General features: G+C 37.3%; 1 protein-coding gene across 2 annotated transcripts in view; it reads right to left on the reverse strand.

The window, feature by feature from the left end:
* Positions 1 to 429: 429 nt before the first annotated feature.
* Positions 430 to 18,998, reverse strand: part of Sparcl1 (SPARC like 1) — a 41,118-nt gene continuing 22,549 nt past the window's right edge. For both annotated transcript variants that reach the window (XM_076865354.2, XM_076865355.2), the window contains 10 exons: positions 18,716 to 18,779; positions 15,391 to 15,537; positions 14,027 to 15,010; positions 12,447 to 12,519; positions 11,621 to 11,739; positions 10,979 to 11,099; positions 9,590 to 9,726; positions 6,903 to 7,051; positions 6,012 to 6,160; positions 430 to 887 (listed from right to left, as the gene is read on the reverse strand). In XM_076865354.2, coding sequence (XP_076721469.1) covers positions 859 to 887; positions 6,012 to 6,160; positions 6,903 to 7,051; positions 9,590 to 9,726; positions 10,979 to 11,099; positions 11,621 to 11,739; positions 12,447 to 12,519; positions 14,027 to 15,010; positions 15,391 to 15,537; positions 18,716 to 18,769 — 1,962 coding nt within the window. In that variant the 5' untranslated portion in view covers positions 18,770 to 18,779 and the 3' untranslated portion in view covers positions 430 to 858. The remainder of the gene's footprint in view (positions 888 to 6,011; positions 6,161 to 6,902; positions 7,052 to 9,589; positions 9,727 to 10,978; positions 11,100 to 11,620; positions 11,740 to 12,446; positions 12,520 to 14,026; positions 15,011 to 15,390; positions 15,538 to 18,715; positions 18,780 to 18,998) is intronic.

The raw sequence follows: 18,998 nt of genomic DNA on the forward strand, positions 1-18,998 counted from the left end.
CCACTGGCTTGTTTAATTTTTCATTATCTTTATTTTGAAAAAAATTGAATGTAGAAATTTTGCAGATCCTCCTCCCCTATGCACACAAACAACTGTACAAAAGATACAATTAGTTGGATCAAGATGTGTATAATAATCCAAATTGAATTTGGCTAAATAGCATTTTTCCTGTTGAACTTATATATGACAAAGGGTTTTTGTGAGCAAACACTATTTTTACACACTGATTATTTGTTTTCCATAGGAAAGGTCTCACACTTTTCATGTCACACTAGCTTCTTTTTTTTTTTTTCCCTCCAATAGTAAGAACTAGGAAGCATCTTTATAATTTGATTTGAATTGTGAGTCCTGGGTTGATAATTCACTGAGGGATTACTTAAATAAATTTGTTTATTTAAATAAATGACTAGAAATAAACTTGAATAGGCATTTGAATTTTTATGGACACTTTATTAGGATATTAAGATATTAACAATACATGTTAAGCACAAATATTCCATTTTCTTGAAATGCACATGATGTTATGGACAGTATGAACACATAATTTTTTTAAGTTTTATAATTAGTAATTATAAGTTGATTCAGAGAGTGAAATCACTATGAGTTAAGCTCCTATTTATGTAAATGGTTTACAGTCTTTTGTATATAGTGACATTACTTCATTTTAAAGTTCTATTTCCTAAGTCAATGTTGAGTGCTTGGTGTGTATATATTATTATCAAGCAGTTATTCTCATTGTCTTCTCATTCATGCAGATATTTTACTAAATATATGTCTACCGGTATCATGGCTACATATATTTCAGAAGTGGTTAGAAAGAGGAGAATGCTGGAAAGTTTGACTTCTTCAAATCTTAATTCAAAACAGGAGGTTTTCATCTATGTCTTCTGTAAAAACAAAAACAAAACAAATATACTTTTAGAAAGGTACCAGAGTAGTAGCATAAACTAGTATGTTAGAGCTGGGAGATTAGACAGGCCATCTAATAAGGCAGCACAGTGGTGGTTCTGAACCCTGGTAGGGCATCAACATCATCCATGAAATTTAAACAATATAAATTCTTTGATCTCATTCCTGGCCTCTGGAATCAGAATTCTCTACAGGTGGACTGATGGCAGGTGGACATATAGACAACTCTGCAGATAGTTCTCAATCACTGATAGAGGAAGGGCAGGTTAAGAGGAGACCCAGCCAAGAAGTGTCAAATATAATAATCTATAAGGGCAGCTAAATTTTAATAGGAAGAGGCAGAAGTATAGTACCAGTTCAATCAAACTTCAATTGAATAATCTGAAGAACTTATTACCATACCACTAGGAGAAGACATAAGATATCATGGATATATAAGATATAAGATATAAAAGATACACCAGCCTGGCCTATGTGCCTGCACTTGGATGTGTTTTGTCAATAATTGTTAAACAGATATTTACAGCAGATTAATTTGAACCACACTAAACTATGACCCTATCTGGGGCACCAGGTAATTTTCCTTTCCAATGTAAGTTTTTAGCCCAGAGAGTTGAAAGAATATAAACTTTAACATATTTTCTTTTTTGAGTACTGACTTTATTATTAAAATGGAGATACTAACTTTATTACCTGTAAATTTATATTTGCACATGCACACATAGTACTCTGTACCCTTTTGGTTGTTCAGATGAGAGATATCTTTTCTTTCTTTCCTTTTCTTCCTTTCCTTCTCTTTCTTTCTGTGTACTAGGTATTGAATCCAGAGCCCCATACATGCTAAGCAAGTTTCTACCACTGAGCTATATACTCCCAGTCCTTTTTGTTTTGATATAAGGTCTCTCACTAAGTTGTTTAGGCTGCACTTGAATCTGCCTCAGCTTACCAAGTAGCTGCAATTATAGATATGTACCATTGCACCCTCTGAGAGGTGTCCTTTCTATTGATCTTAAGGCCAGTCCCTCTACCTGTGCTCAAGATCTCTTCTGATCTGAGGCTTCTCCTAGTTTCCTGTTTTCCCCCCTTATATTCAAAACCTTTTCCCCCCACCTCTCTATTTATTAGATCCTTCTCCTTGGCATTTAAATATCTTTTATATATTCAGCCTCTTGAGTATTGCCTGGCTCTACAGAGACCACCAGTAAAGTGACTGAATAAGAAAGAACGAATGGACTGCTCAAGCCTCTTTTATTCTAAAAAATGCTTCCCTCAACTCTATGTCCTCTTCTAGCTCTTTCCTGCCTCCAAACATTCACTCTTTATTCTATCTCATTTTTTATTCTTTCTCAACATATAGAAACTGGTTTCCAACCCTACCATTTCACCAAAACTGCTCTTACCAAGTGTTATGGTTTTGATATGGAATATCTCCCAAAGACTCATGAGTTGAGAGCTTGGTCCCTGGGCAGAAATATTCTGAGGTGGGCCTTTTGGGTAATGATTGAATCATGAGGGCTCCTAAATTCATCAGTGGATTAATCTATCCATAGATTTATAATCTGATGGCATTATTGGGAGGTGATGGGGCTTAGGGGTAAGAGATGTAGGTCAGTGGGGGAGTACCCTGAGGGTATATCTTGTCCCCAGGCCCCGCTATGCCTTCTTCTCCTCTGCTTCTTGACCACCATGAGGTGAGCAGCTCTGATCTGCCAGGTGCTCCTACCACACACCTACAATAGTGGGACCAAGTGACTATGGACTGAAACCTGTGAAACCATGAGCTAACTTACAGAGCTCACTTCTTTAAGTTGTTTTTCTCAGGTATTTTGTCACAGTGGTGAAAAAGAACACACTCAGATCACCAGCATACCCTATTTCTATGTTCCATGAACATTCTTAATCTTTATCCTCCTTGACATTTCAGCAGCACTTGGCACAGTCTCTTCCTCCTCTTCAAGACACCTTCTTAACATGGCACTCTTCTCATGGTCTTCCTTCATTTCAGAAGAGACTTTTCATTCTCCCTGGTGAATTCCTTCCTCCTCCAATATCCATCATCTAGTGGTGGTGGTCTTTAGCATTCAACTCTGGACCCATTTTCATGTAACTTTATGCATTTTCCTTGGGAGAATTAATTCCCTTCCCTGGTATCAATTATTCTCTGTGTGCTCATAATCCCCAAATATATATTTCCCATCTAAAAATCTGTCTTGAAATGCAGACATATATTTAACTGACAGTGGCACATGGAGTAATTCAAAATTCAGTGTCATTTGAAATGAAATTTGTCATTGCCCCCAAATCTGCTTCTGCCCCTGTGTTTTCTCTCTCAGTAGGCACTGGCTCTAGTTATCCTGCCTGACCCAAGCCAGCTCCTACGGCATTATCTCTCTCTTGTTCTTAGTCTTTCAACTGTCTGTTCCCTGCTCCTATGTATTTCCTGTTCAATCTTGTCTTCTTGTTCTACATGTTGTATATCTTGAGTATGTTTATATTTAAAAATATTTCTTGAATACGGTACTTCTCTATTTCCCCATGGTCACTCCTCTAGTTTAAGTTGCCACAACTCTTACCTGGATTTATCACAACATGCTCTCAACTATTCTCCAGCCTCTCCACAATATAACAGAGAAATCTTTCTTAAATACAAACTCTGAAAATCACTCCTTGCTTAGTGATACCCCCCGTGCCCTTAAAATAATGTTTTTAAAATGACTTAGTAGGATCTTCATGATCTGACTTGTTTACCCTATTAGTTTCATTTGGAGAGTTTTTTTAAACATTAACATGCCTAGTTGCATAAATGAAGACTCCTCCACCAGTTACTTGAACCCCATGTTTACAGGTTAAAAAAAATGAGACTGGGGACAAATGGCATGCCCTATTGAACAAAGCTAGTTAATGACAGAACTGAAATATTTGAACACATTTAGCTAGTTCAGATCACAGGCAGTTAAAATTCAGGAATATACTAGTTAAAAATCTATCTTCTCCCATGGCTTTCTCCCTGAGGGAAGGAAGGGTATACTTACAAAGAGATTTTTTTTTTCCTTTCCCTAGCTGTATCCCAAAGCAATAACTTATTTACTCATTCTGACTGAATATTTAATATTTGTTTTATTAGTTTATTATGTGATAATTCTTTCTCTTTTTCAAAATAATATAATGACAGCCAAACCACACTACACAAACAAGATCATTAGTGGCTTTGCAAGTCACTGGACTTTAAGCACTTCCTGCTCTCCCAGGCAACCCCACAGCACGGAGCCTGAGTGAGCTCACATTCTGAAGAGCCGCCAGAAGCTTGGCAAAAGAACAGTGAAATACAACTGGTTTCCTTAAATAAACAGCATCTGTCCAAATTTGCCTTTTTATCAGAGCTTTAAAATCACATGTCCTATAAAAGGGCACACCTAAATATATCTTATCCCAGTTAAGTTCTCCCCTCTTGATACTGGTGGGGAGATGCAGCTGTACTTGGGTATGTTTTGGTTTTTTTAGTAGAGGAGTTATAAAAGACAGTTTAATTCATTTTTAGAAGTAGATTTGAATTTTTGTAAGTACTCATAGAATAAATGTTAGGAAGGAAACTGACATTATCTGTGCGAGTATGAGTCTTATTAACATTAATTTCACATAAGTACTAACAGGGTCCAGCCTTCAGGATAACTGCCATTAATTCCCTACCTCATGTCATTTTCTCCCATGTGATAGCAGGGTTGCCCATTGTGAACAACAGAACATGTCACAAGTAATGGTATGGGCTTTAGTCTTGGGCTCATATTCTTTTTGGTCACTCACTCTGGGGGCAATCATATCCCATGCTGTCAGTAATACCGTGGAGAGGCCCACATGGTGAGGCAGTCAAATCTGCAGATCACCAAATGAGTGAGTTTAGAAGTAAAGCTGTCAGTTCTATTCAAGTCATCAGATGACTGCCACACTACTGACAGCTTGATTTCATCCCTAGAGAAACTAAGTCAGAACATCCAGGTAAGCTATTCCCAGATTCCTGACCCTTGAAAACTGTGAGAGATTTTACATGGCTAAATTTGGGGTAATTTGTTATATAACATGGATAGCTAATACACAGAACTAAGTGCTTGCATGAGTAGACATTTTTTATTATGATTGTGTTAATTTCACAGAATAATATTAAAGGAGAAAAGAACTAATCTTTCTGCCAATCTATTAATCAATAAACAAATCCTCATGCTCCGAGTTCTTTTCAATGTCAAGCATTTATACATCAGCATGAAGAATATTTTTTAAGCAATGGTTTACCTCTTTTTGGGAAATTCTGACTTTTGATGAACTTGCTTTTCTTTACTGCTTGATTGCATATTCATCCTACATCTGTGTAATAATTATGTGCCTAAAGTCTCTGCTTTAGAGTTTTTGTGTTTAATGTTGATTTACATTCTGTGAGCAGTTTCAATGCTATTTTTTGGATGTGCTTCATAACTTGATTATTGAAAACATGCTTACTCATAAAAGTCAACTCTAACTTTGGAAAATAAAAGGAAGTAGATTAAGACATAACAGAGTATAACAAATGTCTTAATTTAAATTCTTCCACTGCAAGAGTAAAGAAAGAACCACTTGATTCCCCCTGCTCCCTGACCTGAGATGCAGGCATGAGCTAGTTTTGGATTAAAGCAATACTATCTGGTTACAATTTGTGATATAAGATCCAATTTTTAATTAATAGTGAATTCTAACAATTCTTCTGACATACCCCCTTGTCAGAAGCAGCCTTGCTGTGCAGCTATAAGTTTTAAAGATTTGCCCTATAGTTAGGTTAAGGAATGAGATAAAATAAGGTATAAAGACCTCTGAGATTTGGCATGGCTCTCTGGATTCACATAGTTTCTTAGGCTTATCCAGTTTCTGAGAATGCAGCACATATTCACCCTCGTTCTGAAAAGTAGTGAGAAATGACCTTGCAATAACAGCTTGTGCATGAGGCAGTCCTGTCTGGGATATGTCACCTCATTGCCTTTAGGTTTCTATTAGAACCTACAGCAGGACTTCTCTGTTAGGCCTTCAGGGTTTATTTAGGGAAGGGGTCAACATCCTCCTTTGGCTGATGATGAATTTACCTTCTTTAATTCCAAAGCAGTGGCCCCACTCCTTCAAGGTGATGTGCTTATCCTTGTTGGGGTCACACTCCTCAAAGAAGCGGGTTATGCAGTGCTCCATGGGCACCAGAGATGCTCGTAGAGGAGCAAGCTCGGAATGTGTCAAGACTCTGCAGGGAAATAAATGGCAGCCTATTAATTGAGTAAATTGTATATAAAGATTTAAATCTTAGGATCACCGGGGATAGTTTTCTTCCACAAGTTAGCTGCATGTGCCAAATAAATAGTACACAAATAAAATGCTGAAAGTGAGGGCTGGGATTGTGGCTTAGAGGGAGAGCCCTTGCCTAGCATATGTAAGGCACTGAGATCGATTCTCAGCACCACATATAAATACATAAAAAATAAAGGTCCACTGACAACTAAAAATATTTAAAAAAAAAACCCTGAAAGTGAAATAAACAATATGTGGGTGAGGTGGAGAGTTTTGGGAATGTCAATAACCAAGGTTTCTCTCCACTGGAAACTGTCCTCCATCCACCCTAAATCTAGAGTTTACCTAGAGTCACACTTACACAACCTGGTTCCAACCCACTGGTCATACTTGATTATTCCAGATGTAGGCATTTGATCTAGTTGGTCAGATTATCTATAGAATTTAGAATCAAGAATGAAAAAGTCGGAGGAGTTTCTGTGGGAAGGTGGATCTTAGCATGTAAACTTGAGAGCTGTATGTAGCCATATTCTGCTATTTTCAAAACAATTTTGTGTTTAGACTCCTAACCACCATTATTTGGCATTTAATCATTCTAACATGAAGTGGAGATTTTCATAATTCTATTTCACTTTCCCTTTTGCATAGATACTTGTATATCAGAGAGTGACCTAGTAATGGAAAGGTAGAATTTTTACCTGTCTGTAGGATGTTGGTCAAGTTCATTAAACTGCCAATGCACAGGATAAACATACATGTGGTAGTTTTTCTTAAAGTCCCTTAAGAGAAGTTCAATGGGATGGTCCCCAGCCAAGAGTCTCTTTTCATCCAGGTAAATTTTCTTGACCTGGAATTAAAAAGTTGAGAAGATTGTCAGAGCATCAGTCAACAGTAATGGAATTGACACTTGTTCAGCTTTGCTTGAAGAGTAACAATAATAATGTGACAGAGGAAAATACACTCAGGCATCATGTGCATCAAATTAAATGTCTTCTAGTCAATACTCTAGCCTTCCTTACATCTAGATAGAATAACAGCCAACGTAAGAAATTTGGGGTTTTCAAAAGAAAGGCTTTTTTGATCTTTTAACTAGTAATGTTCTTTACATTCCTTAAAACTATGAGAAGGTTTTAATGAAAAGAACTGAACTGACTTGAGCAAAATTTTTGATTACTTAGTGAAAAATCCTGTTCTTTCTGCAATTGGTATATTCAATTCTTCATCCCCTATTCCTGCTCAGTCTGCTTATCTCTGATCTGTTGCTCCTGGCTACCTCCATTGAAATTCCCATTTTCATACCTTATACTTGAAAGTCTATCTGTGACAATGTACTAAAGGGAAGGACAGAAATTATCCATGAGCAATGCACATAAGACTCAACTTGTGATGTTACCTATTATTTCACTAAGCAATTGGAAGCAAACAGAACTTCCACCTGTTCCCATGCCCACATCTACCGGCTTACCTCGCTGTTACCAGTGATGAACTTCCTGTGTTCCTATTCAGAGCCTCACCCTTCTCATCTGCCTGAAACAACTACTCAAGAACACCCTCTAGAAGTTGGGTACATTTCTCTGGTCTTCATTAAATTTTACTTCATTGCTAGGTTATTTGTAGAAACTTACAAGTATCCTCTATCATCTCTAACTGGTAGAAAGGACTTCTTGAATTCACTTTCCCCTCCTGTTACCACTTAACTTCTCTTTAACCCTCAAGAGTATTGTGTATACTTGTTGCTTCTACATCCTTCCTCTTATTCTCTCTTGAACTCTGTCAGTTCAGTCTTCCCTTGCCTGGATCCACCTTACAGCCAGTGTCAAGGTCAACAATGACCACCACATGCTAAATCAGTGATACAGTTAATGCACATCCTCCTTCTTTGATCTTTCTTCATAACATGTTTTAAAGAACCTGACATATCTTATACATATGTTTGCTGATTTGATTATATTTGCATAGGTTTATATTTACATATATATATGTTCATAAACTCTCTCTCTCTCTCTCTCTCTCTCTCTCTCTCTCTCTCTCGCTATCTTGCAGGTGGGAGATTTGTTCTGTTCATTGCTGTATCTCCAGTAGTTACATCAATTCCTGAAATGTAGGTTATTCTCAGTAACTATATGGTAAATGCATTTTTTCCTGGAAATATCTGGAATTAATATTCTTCACTTTTTAATCTTAATATATTGTTATGTTTTAGATCTTTGGCATCCCCCAAAAACTCATGTGTGAAACAATGCAAGAAGGTTTAGAGGTGAAATGATTGGGTAATGAGAGCCTTAACTTAATTAGTGCATTAATTCCCTGATAGGGATTAACTGGGTGGTAACTATAAGCAGATAAGGTGTGGCTGGAGGAAGTGGGTCATTGGTGGTATGGCTTTGGGGTTTTTATATTGTTCCTGGAGAGTGCAGCTCTCTCTCTCTTTCTTGGCTTCCTGTGTCCATGTCCTGAGCGACTTTCCTCTGTCACATCTTTATGCCATGACGTGCTGCTTCACCTTGGGCCCAGAGTAATGGAATTGGATATTTATGGACTGTGACCTCTGAAACTGTGAGCCCCAAATAAACTTTCCTTCTCTAAAATTGTTCTTATCAGGTCTTTGGCCATAGCAGTGAAAAAGCTAACTTAAACATATATCATTGACATTGTGAATAATAGATTTTCCTAATATATCTATATCAGATCTATGAGGGCAAACAAAAGTTCAGATTTAAATACATTTGGGTCCATTCTAATTTGGATCTGCAATGTCACCCAAAGCCCATATGTTAAAGATTGGTTAGCCCATGGCACTATTGGGAGGTGGTGGAAGTTTAAAAGGTTGGCAATCTTCTTGTCATATGGGAGAATATTGGGATCCTGGCCCTTCCTCTTTCTTTGTTTCCTAGCCCAACATGAGATAGGCAGCTTGCTTTACCACATGTTCTATGCCATGATGTGCAGTCTCACACAGAACTAAAAAACAATGGGACCAATTAATCATGGACTGGAATCTCTGAAATGGCAAGGCAAAATAAATCTTTGCTTTTAAAGTTGCATTATCTCAGGTATTTGTTATAGTACAGAAAGCTGACTAACATGTGGCCTGGTTATACAAATACTAAATATATGTTAACTTTGCCCCACTATTGCTGGCTCTAGGTATGAATTAAAGAGACCTTATTCAAAGGACATTGCTCTTTCAGTAGGAATAGGGCAATTTGACAGTGTCTCAAACCCTGTGGCATGAATGGTACAAGAATGTTAATCCCTGTGGGGTAATCAGATGCAGGGAGGCAGAATGGGCTTCTGCAGCTCTGCAGAGGTAGGTAGCCATCACATTTTTTTTCCTCAGGCCCTCTAGACAGACCCTTAGGTAGAAGACCTGTGAATAACTTACTTTACTTCTCTGTTTCTCATTTAGATATCCAGCATGTTTAGGGTTAGGTTCATAAAGCTGCATGAGGATATTCTTGAGCCAGTCTCTCATCCGTAGAGGAAACTGAGCCACTTCAAAGTCTGTACAAGCAGGAATAGCTGTTTTAAGCAGAAAATACATGACCATTAGTTCTGCCTCTGGAGTCTTCATAACAGGAAGCTTAATAACTTCTGGGGACCCAGAGAACATCCTCACTGCCCCTTCATACTTCAGAGGTCCTTAATCGTGGTGACACCACAGATTTGCCTGGTGTGTTTTAAAAAAACATATCAAATACCAGACTCCATTTGAAGAAATTCTAATTTGATTGGCCTGGGGTAGAAACTGGACATCAGGAGTTTTAAAAGCTACAAAAGTAATTTTGATGGGCAGCTAGGGCTAAGAATCTGTGCTGTAGAACCAGAGAGCTGGAATTTAGAAAAGGAGGAGACAGGAGCTATTTACTAGAGGATGAGAGGAAAAGGGAGGGCTTAGCTTACACTATCATTACAAAGAATGCTAATTCTCAATGGCTTAAAGAGACAAAGGCTTATTTCTCCATTCTGCTACAATTCCAATACAAGTTGGCAGCAGGGTTCTGCTGCTGTCTCCCTGGGGCTTATCTTTTACTGCTACCATCTCAACACAAGACCTCTGGGTTTGTGGTGGCAAAGGGAGCAAAAGTGGAGAACCACACCAGCTCTGAAGTGCTTCTGCCCAGAACGTACATGGGTGATTGTGCTTTATTCCAGTGAACAAAGCAAGTCATATGACCACATCTAACATCAAGGAGTCTGGCAAGTTTAATCCTCTTGGGTGTCTGCAAGGAGGCAAGAACCAGAACATGGGTGAGCACTGCCAATGTGGAGAATCATTTATCAGCAAGGGGAGCCAAACACAAATGAGAGTATCCTGGGGAAGGAAGACAACTTAAACAAACAAACAAACAAACAAACAAACAAAAAACTTCTGGAAGAATATGTTGTCATAAAACCTTTTGGTAAAGGCTTAACTTAAATTGGGAAGAGGGCAAAAAGTTTGGCAAAATTCCATTTCTCATCACCATTATTAAGTAGATAACATTATTATAGTGGTTCTGAGGCCTGGCTGCATGTTAGAATTGTCTAGGTTACTTGAAAAACAAATGAAAAAGCAAAGCCAGGGTTCCAACCCAGTTCAATTAAGTCAGAATCGCCTGTGGTTAAGGCCTGTGAATCCTTATTTTTTCTGTCTCTCCAATTGATTTAAATTTTCAGCTTAATTTCATAACTACATTAGCCTTTTTTATTTACATATATAGGATTTAAGCATGTACAGATTCACCCCAAACCCTCCCAGAAATGGTGGTTGGCAGAAGTGAAGGAATCTTACATTTGCAGGCTCCAAAATAATCCAGCTGCAGTTGATGTCCCTTTTTGGTTCCCTCCAGTCTGCACTTTGTAGCAAACAGATGACAGGAACTTGCATAGGTCTGGTTGTCAGTGCCACAAGCCTATGGAAGACAAGCAAGAGAAAAAGTTGATAGATCCTGATGCTTTTTGGATAGTACTCTGCTCCCGAAAGCTCAAAGAGTGTCTGGTAAATGGTGCTGTGCCAAAGATATGGTCAGGAAGGTAAGATTATTAAAATTGTAACTCTCCAGTTTGGCAACAAACAATATTCATAGCCCAAATACCATTGTTATCTTTTTATGGAACCATTGAAATACTTTGATTTGGCTGGCATTTATTTCTGTTCAATATTACTTCAAATATTAGATTATAAACTGAGCATCTACCTTTAAAAAAAATTTCAGGGCAAACTATTTTCATTCAAATCCCTGGCCCCCTCTTTTTTAATTTTTTTTAGTTGTAGATGAACACAATATCTTTATTTCATTTGTTTTTATGTGGTGCGAGGGATCAAACCCACTGCCTCACGCATGCTAGGCAAGTGCTCTACCACTGAGTCACAACCCTGGCCCCTCCTTGGCCTTTCTGATGTGTCTGAAGGACTACGTTGTTGAGTACTTACTTGGTCAAGGGGTTTTGCTGGAGGACAAGTCACTGGATCTTGGCAAACGCAGTGGGGTTTTCCCTGTTGGTCTGCTTTACAGATATGTCCTCTCTTACACTGGAAGTTCACACAAGGATCTAACAGAAAAGTTTGGATAGGAAACATGGACTCAGCAAAATTGAGTATGTAAATGAAAATGTATGATTCACTTCATTTTTGTTAATAAGGCAGAAATTTTGAAATCCTGAAATTTGAAGATTTCAAAGTGAGAAAACATTACAAACTGCTTTAACTGATGCGCTGATTTCCAGATGGAACCGTCTGGCATCAGACTTTTATATGATTGTTTAACTTTCTTGCAGCCGTTTGGTTTGGTGATGTAAAAAGAACAAGCAGTTCTTCTTGGCCTCCCTGAGATGAACATAATCTGAAATATGTAGTGCAGTGTTGCGTGAAATGGTTAGAAGTTAAATAAGCCATAAGAATTTTATTGTTTTGAAATTACAAATGTGTGTGATTAAGGTAGGAATTAGTCCCTTAGTTAAGTATGGAATCTAAATTTAATAGTAAGTTGTGGATTGGAGAATAAATAAGGCAGAATTAGTGCTTTCTCAGAAGCAAAAAGAATTCTAGCTGTGTACTATATCTCAACAGGACTTTCAGTTTGTAAACACATCGATCTGTAGTTTATCAAATATCACAAGATAATATCAACAATTTATAGGAACATTTCCTTCAAGAGAAAGGAGAAGGAAATTTCTGGTCATGAAGGGAGGGACAAACCCAAGATGGCAGATCCCATCTCTTCCTTGGGATAGTCACAAACAGCTCGCACAGCACGTACCCACACTGTGCACCCCCACATTGCCTTCAGTTGAAGTGTCATCTTCATTTGATGAGCTGCCTGCTTTCTTGGCCTTTAAAATAACAAGAACAGAAAAGTTAAACTTACTTAACTTGTATTCCAACTGTGTTTGCCTTCACTGAGTTTTTTTTTTTTTTTTTTCAGCCAAATAATGTCAGATCTCAAAAGGGGAAACCATTCACAACTACAGAGGTAGAGAATAATCTCTGGAGACCAGAACCCTTCTCTAGCTTCAACTGAATTCAGTGCTGTATTTGGGGGGAGTATGCAATATGAGTTAGGATCTTCTCTTTGGATTTGGGAAAACGCCAGCAATGTATTATTATCTTGTGATTCTGTAGTTAAGACAGGGTTACATCAGTGATCTCTATGAAGTTGGTAAGGCTTTCCTCACAGGATTCTAAAATATAAGAAAACACCTATCTTAGAATGGTGGCAGAGTTCTCAATAATTGAGATTAGTTTTGACTTTGCTCACCAAAAGCTGTGCCAATTCCTCCTGATGGGTGGCTGCAAAGTTTTGCACAAAAGTTCCAAATGATTAAATAGCCAAATAGCAATATACTCCCCCCTTGCTGTATTTCTGGATTCTCATTTTGGTATATGTTTGCTTAATAAAGTAGTACCTTAATATTTATATCTGACTCAACGGACATTGCTGGCTCTCATGTCAGAGGTAGTTTGTTTGCCACTGATGCTTCAGTTGCAACACAACATGGCACCTGCCTTCAAGACATCAGAACTGTGACCATCAACGTCTCCTATTTTTCAGGTCTGTCAGAACCAATTCCAGCTAGCCCCAGGCATTTTCAACTGCCATCACCTGCATTTCTGGTCCCAGAAACCATGGAAATCTACTTGGTCTATTCAATTCACTGGATGTGCTCCCTAGCATCCCCCAGCCAAAATAAATGCCCTAATTACTTCCCGAATGGAAAAATTCTGAGGAATTTTCTTTAGAGGAATAATGATACTGCTTTCATTAGCTTACTCTCCTTGCCTGAATTATTTCTCCACTCCTCTGTTGTTCCCTGTGTCTCTCCAATAACTTTAGGGGAAACCTGAATAAAACAGGTGGTCTCAGTCTAATGATGGAGATGGACAGAAAAATAAATAATTGTACAGGCTGAACATCCTTAATCTGAAAATTTGAAACCCAAAATACTCAAAATCCAAAACTTTTTGATTGCTGACATGATGCTAAAGTGGAAAATTACATACCTAACTTCATGAGCTGGAATGCAGTCAAAATGCAGACATACTAAAAATATTATATAAAATTACTATCAGGCCATGCAAATGAAGTATATATGAAACAAAAATTAGTTTGAGACATGGGTTTCATCTCTAGGATTTAAATTATGTATATGCACATATTCTGAAATAATAAAAAGAAATCCGAAACACTTAGGATCCCAATCATTTCAGATAAGGGATGCTCAACTTATAATTTATTTTAATAATGTACTGATAGAAATACAGGAGATTGTGAAATCACAAAGAAAGGCCATGGCTCTTTATTGATAACTAATGGACAAGAATTATTGTAAATAGTCTCACCCCTTGGTAGTCTCCATGCTCACTGGTATCTTCATGTTCATTCTCGTGTGTTCTTTCTTTTTGCTCCTCATATTTGAGATGGTAGGAAATGGACTGAGCTCTTTCAGCCTCTAGAAAGTCCTGGCTTGGGGTGAAATCGACATCAGTTGCACTTTGCCTGGGTCCATCATGACTGGCATCATCAGCCCCATGACTTCTGGGCATGATGTTTCTATCATCAGTAGGTTCCATGAGCAAAGCCTCAGAAACAGTCTTTTTATCCATGTCCTCGTGCTTGCCAGTAGCTTCAGGGCCCATTTTTCCTTCTTGGCTCTGCCATTCAGTATCTTGAATGTGCTTATTTATGTTTGATACGTTGTCCTCTTCTGCTTCTGCATTGGAGTTATCCTCTTCTTGTTCTTGGTTATTCTGCTCAAGTTCATCCTGCATTTTGCTTATTTGAGTTGGTTGATTGGACTCTTCCAAAATATCACCAGATTTCTTACTGTCTTCTTCTTGCTTACTGTTAAAATTCTCCTTAGGAAATTCTTTCTCCCATTCTTGGTTATCACTGGGGCTACCAATTTCCCCTGGCTCTTTTCCCTCTTCCTCATCTTCATTGGGAGTATTAGGATCCTGCTCTTGCTTTCTCTGATCCCTTAGGTTTTGGCTGTGTGTATCATTCTTGTTCAAATGATCATGTGGATAATTTGTGGGTTGTTCTTGGTTTTCCTCTCCCTCTGTGATGTTTTCTTGTTGGTTAGAATCCACAGAATCAGGAGGAGGAAAATCAGTGCTCTCAGGGAGTTTTTTCTCTTGAGGCCCACTTATATCTTCTCTTAGATCCAAGCTACCATCAGTTGGTGAATACTCCAAATTCACACTTAAGTCACCATCGCTATCCTCCTCATCCTTCAGTCCTAGCTCTTGGCTGTAAGCTTTGTCCTGTTCTGCTGACTGTTCCTGGTTTTCCTCTTCTGACTTTAATATTGAAGATTTTTCATCCTTAAAAGAAAAATTTTAATGTTTATTTTTGAAACAAGCTATCTTATTTACAATTCCTAAGCTAACCTTTAATTTCATCCTTCTTTTACTTCACATATTTCATGTAAATGTATTAATGATGTTCTTCACATTCTATGGGCCACAGATTCAACCTGAACTTGAATTTTGTAAAGTGAAACAATTATATAGAGTGTTAGCCCAAGGAGTAAAACTCATTAATCTTCATATCATCTAGTGATTGGAGGAAGTTGATATGATCATTATATGAAAAGAAATTAAACTGAGGACATGAATAATGTAATCTCTTTGACCATGGTTTAATACTGAGTCATCCTTTGGAGAAATAAACAATTATATTAATATAACACTGCTATTTTTACCTTATGGTTGGGAAGGTTTTCTCTGGATACTGCAGCTTCCTTTTCATTTTCTTCAGCTTCAACCTTTGCACTGGGAATTGTAGTATTGTCTTGTATTATTGATGTTTCAGTTGGTTTGGAATGATCAGATAAAAACCTTGCATTTGTCTGAAAAAATTAAGAGCTTGTTTGTGTCATTCATCTCTAGGTGCCAATTTAAAACTTTTCTGCTGCTCTTTAGTTATCATCATTATTAGTAGCAGTTTTCCTCATTCAGCGCATCAGCTAAATGGTATTTTGTAAAATATTTGAGAACACAAGCAAATGCCCAGAATAATGTTAAGTGAAAACAAAATTCCCACCTGAAAAAAAGTTACGTGCAAAGAAACTAGGCAAAAATCAATCAAATAAACAAAAACCTTAAATAATTATATAATGATTTGATAATTCAATAATGATTACCTTTGATTTTGGAAATTATTTTGTTTTAAAATTTTTACAATGCATTAGTGCTTAATAATTTTGAAAAGTATTGTTTTGTATAAAGTTGAAGTCAATAAAACTGGCCATAAGATATAGTATTGTACATTTCCTTAACATTTAAGGATTCACTGATAATTAATAGAAAAAATTATAAAACTTTTTACTATTTATCAAGTTTTTAACACTGTTGGCCTTAATATCCATTAGGAAGTTTTTAAATAAAAAAATTTAATCTAGAACTAATTCAAGGATTATGTGAAGCAGGGCACTCAGCCTAATAGAGAAAGGCAGCTATGGAACATTTTCATGACAGAGACAGCTGTGTCTGTTTCTAGAAAGACTGGGGACTAAGATGGAGAGCTAGGCAGTGAGGTATGATGGGAAGTTAAACAACTGGACTTGGATGATGAGAATCTTTCCTTCAAGTCTTAACTCTGCCACTTACTTCCCACCTGTGGTTTTAGGAGTTGCTAACCCTACCCTGCAATCTCAAAGTGAAGTGGGCATAAATATCAAGTAAAAGTTGTTTATATAAACTATTTTGCAAATTTTGAGGAGCTACCCAAGTTAAAATTCCTAATTATAACATCATATGGTGGTGATAATATGAACTGTTCAAATATCTGAGGCAGGTATTTGCCATAGATTTTTGTAATAAAGATGCTGTGGATACCTAGCAGCTATATCCAGATGTAAGGATAAAACTCAGACTATTTGGATTGACTCAGTTTTACTCCACGAGTAGGTCCAGTAGTGCTGTGTACTGTAAAACAACCCGTGAGGTATAAATGTATTTTAGATTTGGTTTGTTCTTTTGCTTCTTGTCCTTTTTTCAACTAAGAGGATTAGTAGTCTTCAAAAAAGTTTTGAAAGAAGTCATAAAGAAAGGGGAAAAGCCGGACTCAGTGGCACATGCCTGGAATCGCAGCAGCTCAGGAGGCTGAGGCAGGAGGATCACAAGTTCAAAGCCAGCCTCAGCAATGATGAGGCGCTAAGCAACTCAGTGGGACCCTGTCTCTAAAGAAAATACAAAATAGGGCTGGGGGTGTGGCTCAGTAGTCAAGTTCCCTTGAGTTCAATCCCTGGCACCCCCCCCCCACCCCCTGCAAAAAAACAAAACAAAACAAAACAAAAAAAAAAAACAGGAGAAAGGAAGGGCCGGAAAAGCAGCTTTGTAGAGTAGTGCTTGCCCAGTGTGCATAAGGCCCTGGGTTCACTCCCCAGCAATTAACAGATTAAAAAAAACAAAACAAAAACAAAACAAAAAAACAATTGTGAGAGCAAGGAGAAAGAAAGGTGGCTATTTTGAAGAGTTGTTAACAAGGGCCTTCATGGAAAACAACAGATGGGGGAGATTTTAGTTTTTTTTAGTGGATGGCTTTTCTCCCTCAGTGCTTACCTCCTCTTTCATATGATCATACCTTCCCCTAGCAGGAAGAAATGCATAAAAACCGTGGCAGCTCATTTTCTTTCAGAAATGTCTGGTAATTAAAAGTCTATTATATTATTAGGCCCATATCTATATTTAACATGCCCTCTGAAAGTGCATTTGGAATATCCCAACCACTCATAGTTCACTTCTCTGGAGAATTCGTGCAGGTAAGAAAAATGATACAAGATTTTTAATAGGTCAATATTATGAAAAAATATTTAGCTTTTTGATATTTACCTGGGTCTGCATAAAACAAATTACCCTGGAAAAGAAACATCTGGCATGTGTCTTTAGGCAGACATGTCATTCAAACATTTGGTTCAAAGACAGTTTTTAATGCCTATTTACAATGCCACAGTTCTTGCAAAGGCAAAACACATTTTCAGGAGAAAACAATGACTCTCTGGGATCTCCTTTCTTTATTAATTTGTCCCAGTTTTGCAGTTTTAAAGTACATTATGTAATTCCAGCTGGAGTAGCTCCCTACTATTTAAGCACGATTCTTAGTGGTGGTCAGAAATTCTGTTTTCTTTGGACTGCTTGATCTGGGTGGGTGGCATGTAGCTTGTTTTTGCTGACACAGCTATTAACCTGAAGCAGCCACCAGTTATCTGAAAAGCAAGGACAGAACTTTAAATCTAGAGAGGAAGGGAGGGAAGGGACAATAGAGAAATCACATTGTTCATTGATAAAAAAGAAAACATGATATAAATTAAAGATGCTATGGATCATTTGTAGAGCATCTAAAATGATCATATAAATGATTATGTTTTTTTGAACTTTTGGGTTGTTTTGAGATTCCTGACCTGGTCTGAAATGGTCTGATTTGTGTATGGCCCCTTGATTGCTTGTGAATGCTGAAGCCAGTATATCTCATCATGACTTAGAGAATGCTCTAGTCCTATTCACTTTCAGCGTACTTGTTTGGACAGTGCCTCAAAATGAGATAAGAACCCATTTATGATCACCACAGTGCTTCTGTTCCCATTGGTTCCTGTTTTTATCTCAAGACTGTTAGGATTTCTCATCTAGCATGTGTTCTATCTTGAAGAAAATGCTGGCGATATGGATATATATATGCGCTCCAAGTTAAATTCATAGATATCTCATACCAATATGATGAGATCCATAGGGAATTTTTTTCCTGTCCTTTTGGTATTTGGCCATATTCTATGGTTAATAAAAGGACTGTCAACACTTTCAGCTGTATTTATTGTATCTTATAAAACCAGATAGACCTGAAAAAATATTTTTGAAAAGCACCTTATCTTGATTTTTAGTTATGCATTTACGGTTTGCATAAGAAAGAATATAACTGAAATAAAAACCAGAACTTCAAGCCACTATATAAGAATATTTCCTTTTAAATAGTAGGTTTCTGAATTAAATGTCAGGAGGGAGAGATGTAATGACAGAAGAAAGGAAATTTACCGGAATTGCAGCTGCAGTTCCCAAGATGTATATGAAAAACAGCAGAGTCTTCATGCTTCTGGACCTGTGAACCAAGAAGATAATTTCAGTGATGAGAAAAAGTTTCCTTCAGAAAGATTAAAAGATAATCTTAGCAAACACTGAGTTTGATATTGTCTTTTGTATTTGGAGGAGATTATTGTCTTTGTGGAATAGTATGTCTGAAAAGCCGAATAATTACAGTTTTTTTTTACCAGTTTTGTCCCTCTGAAAATTTGTTCTTATTTTATTTTACTTTAATTTT

Source organism: Callospermophilus lateralis, chromosome 8 (assembly GCF_048772815.1).
Source record: "Callospermophilus lateralis isolate mCalLat2 chromosome 8, mCalLat2.hap1, whole genome shotgun sequence".
Classification (NCBI taxonomy): domain Eukaryota; kingdom Metazoa; phylum Chordata; class Mammalia; order Rodentia; family Sciuridae; genus Callospermophilus; species Callospermophilus lateralis.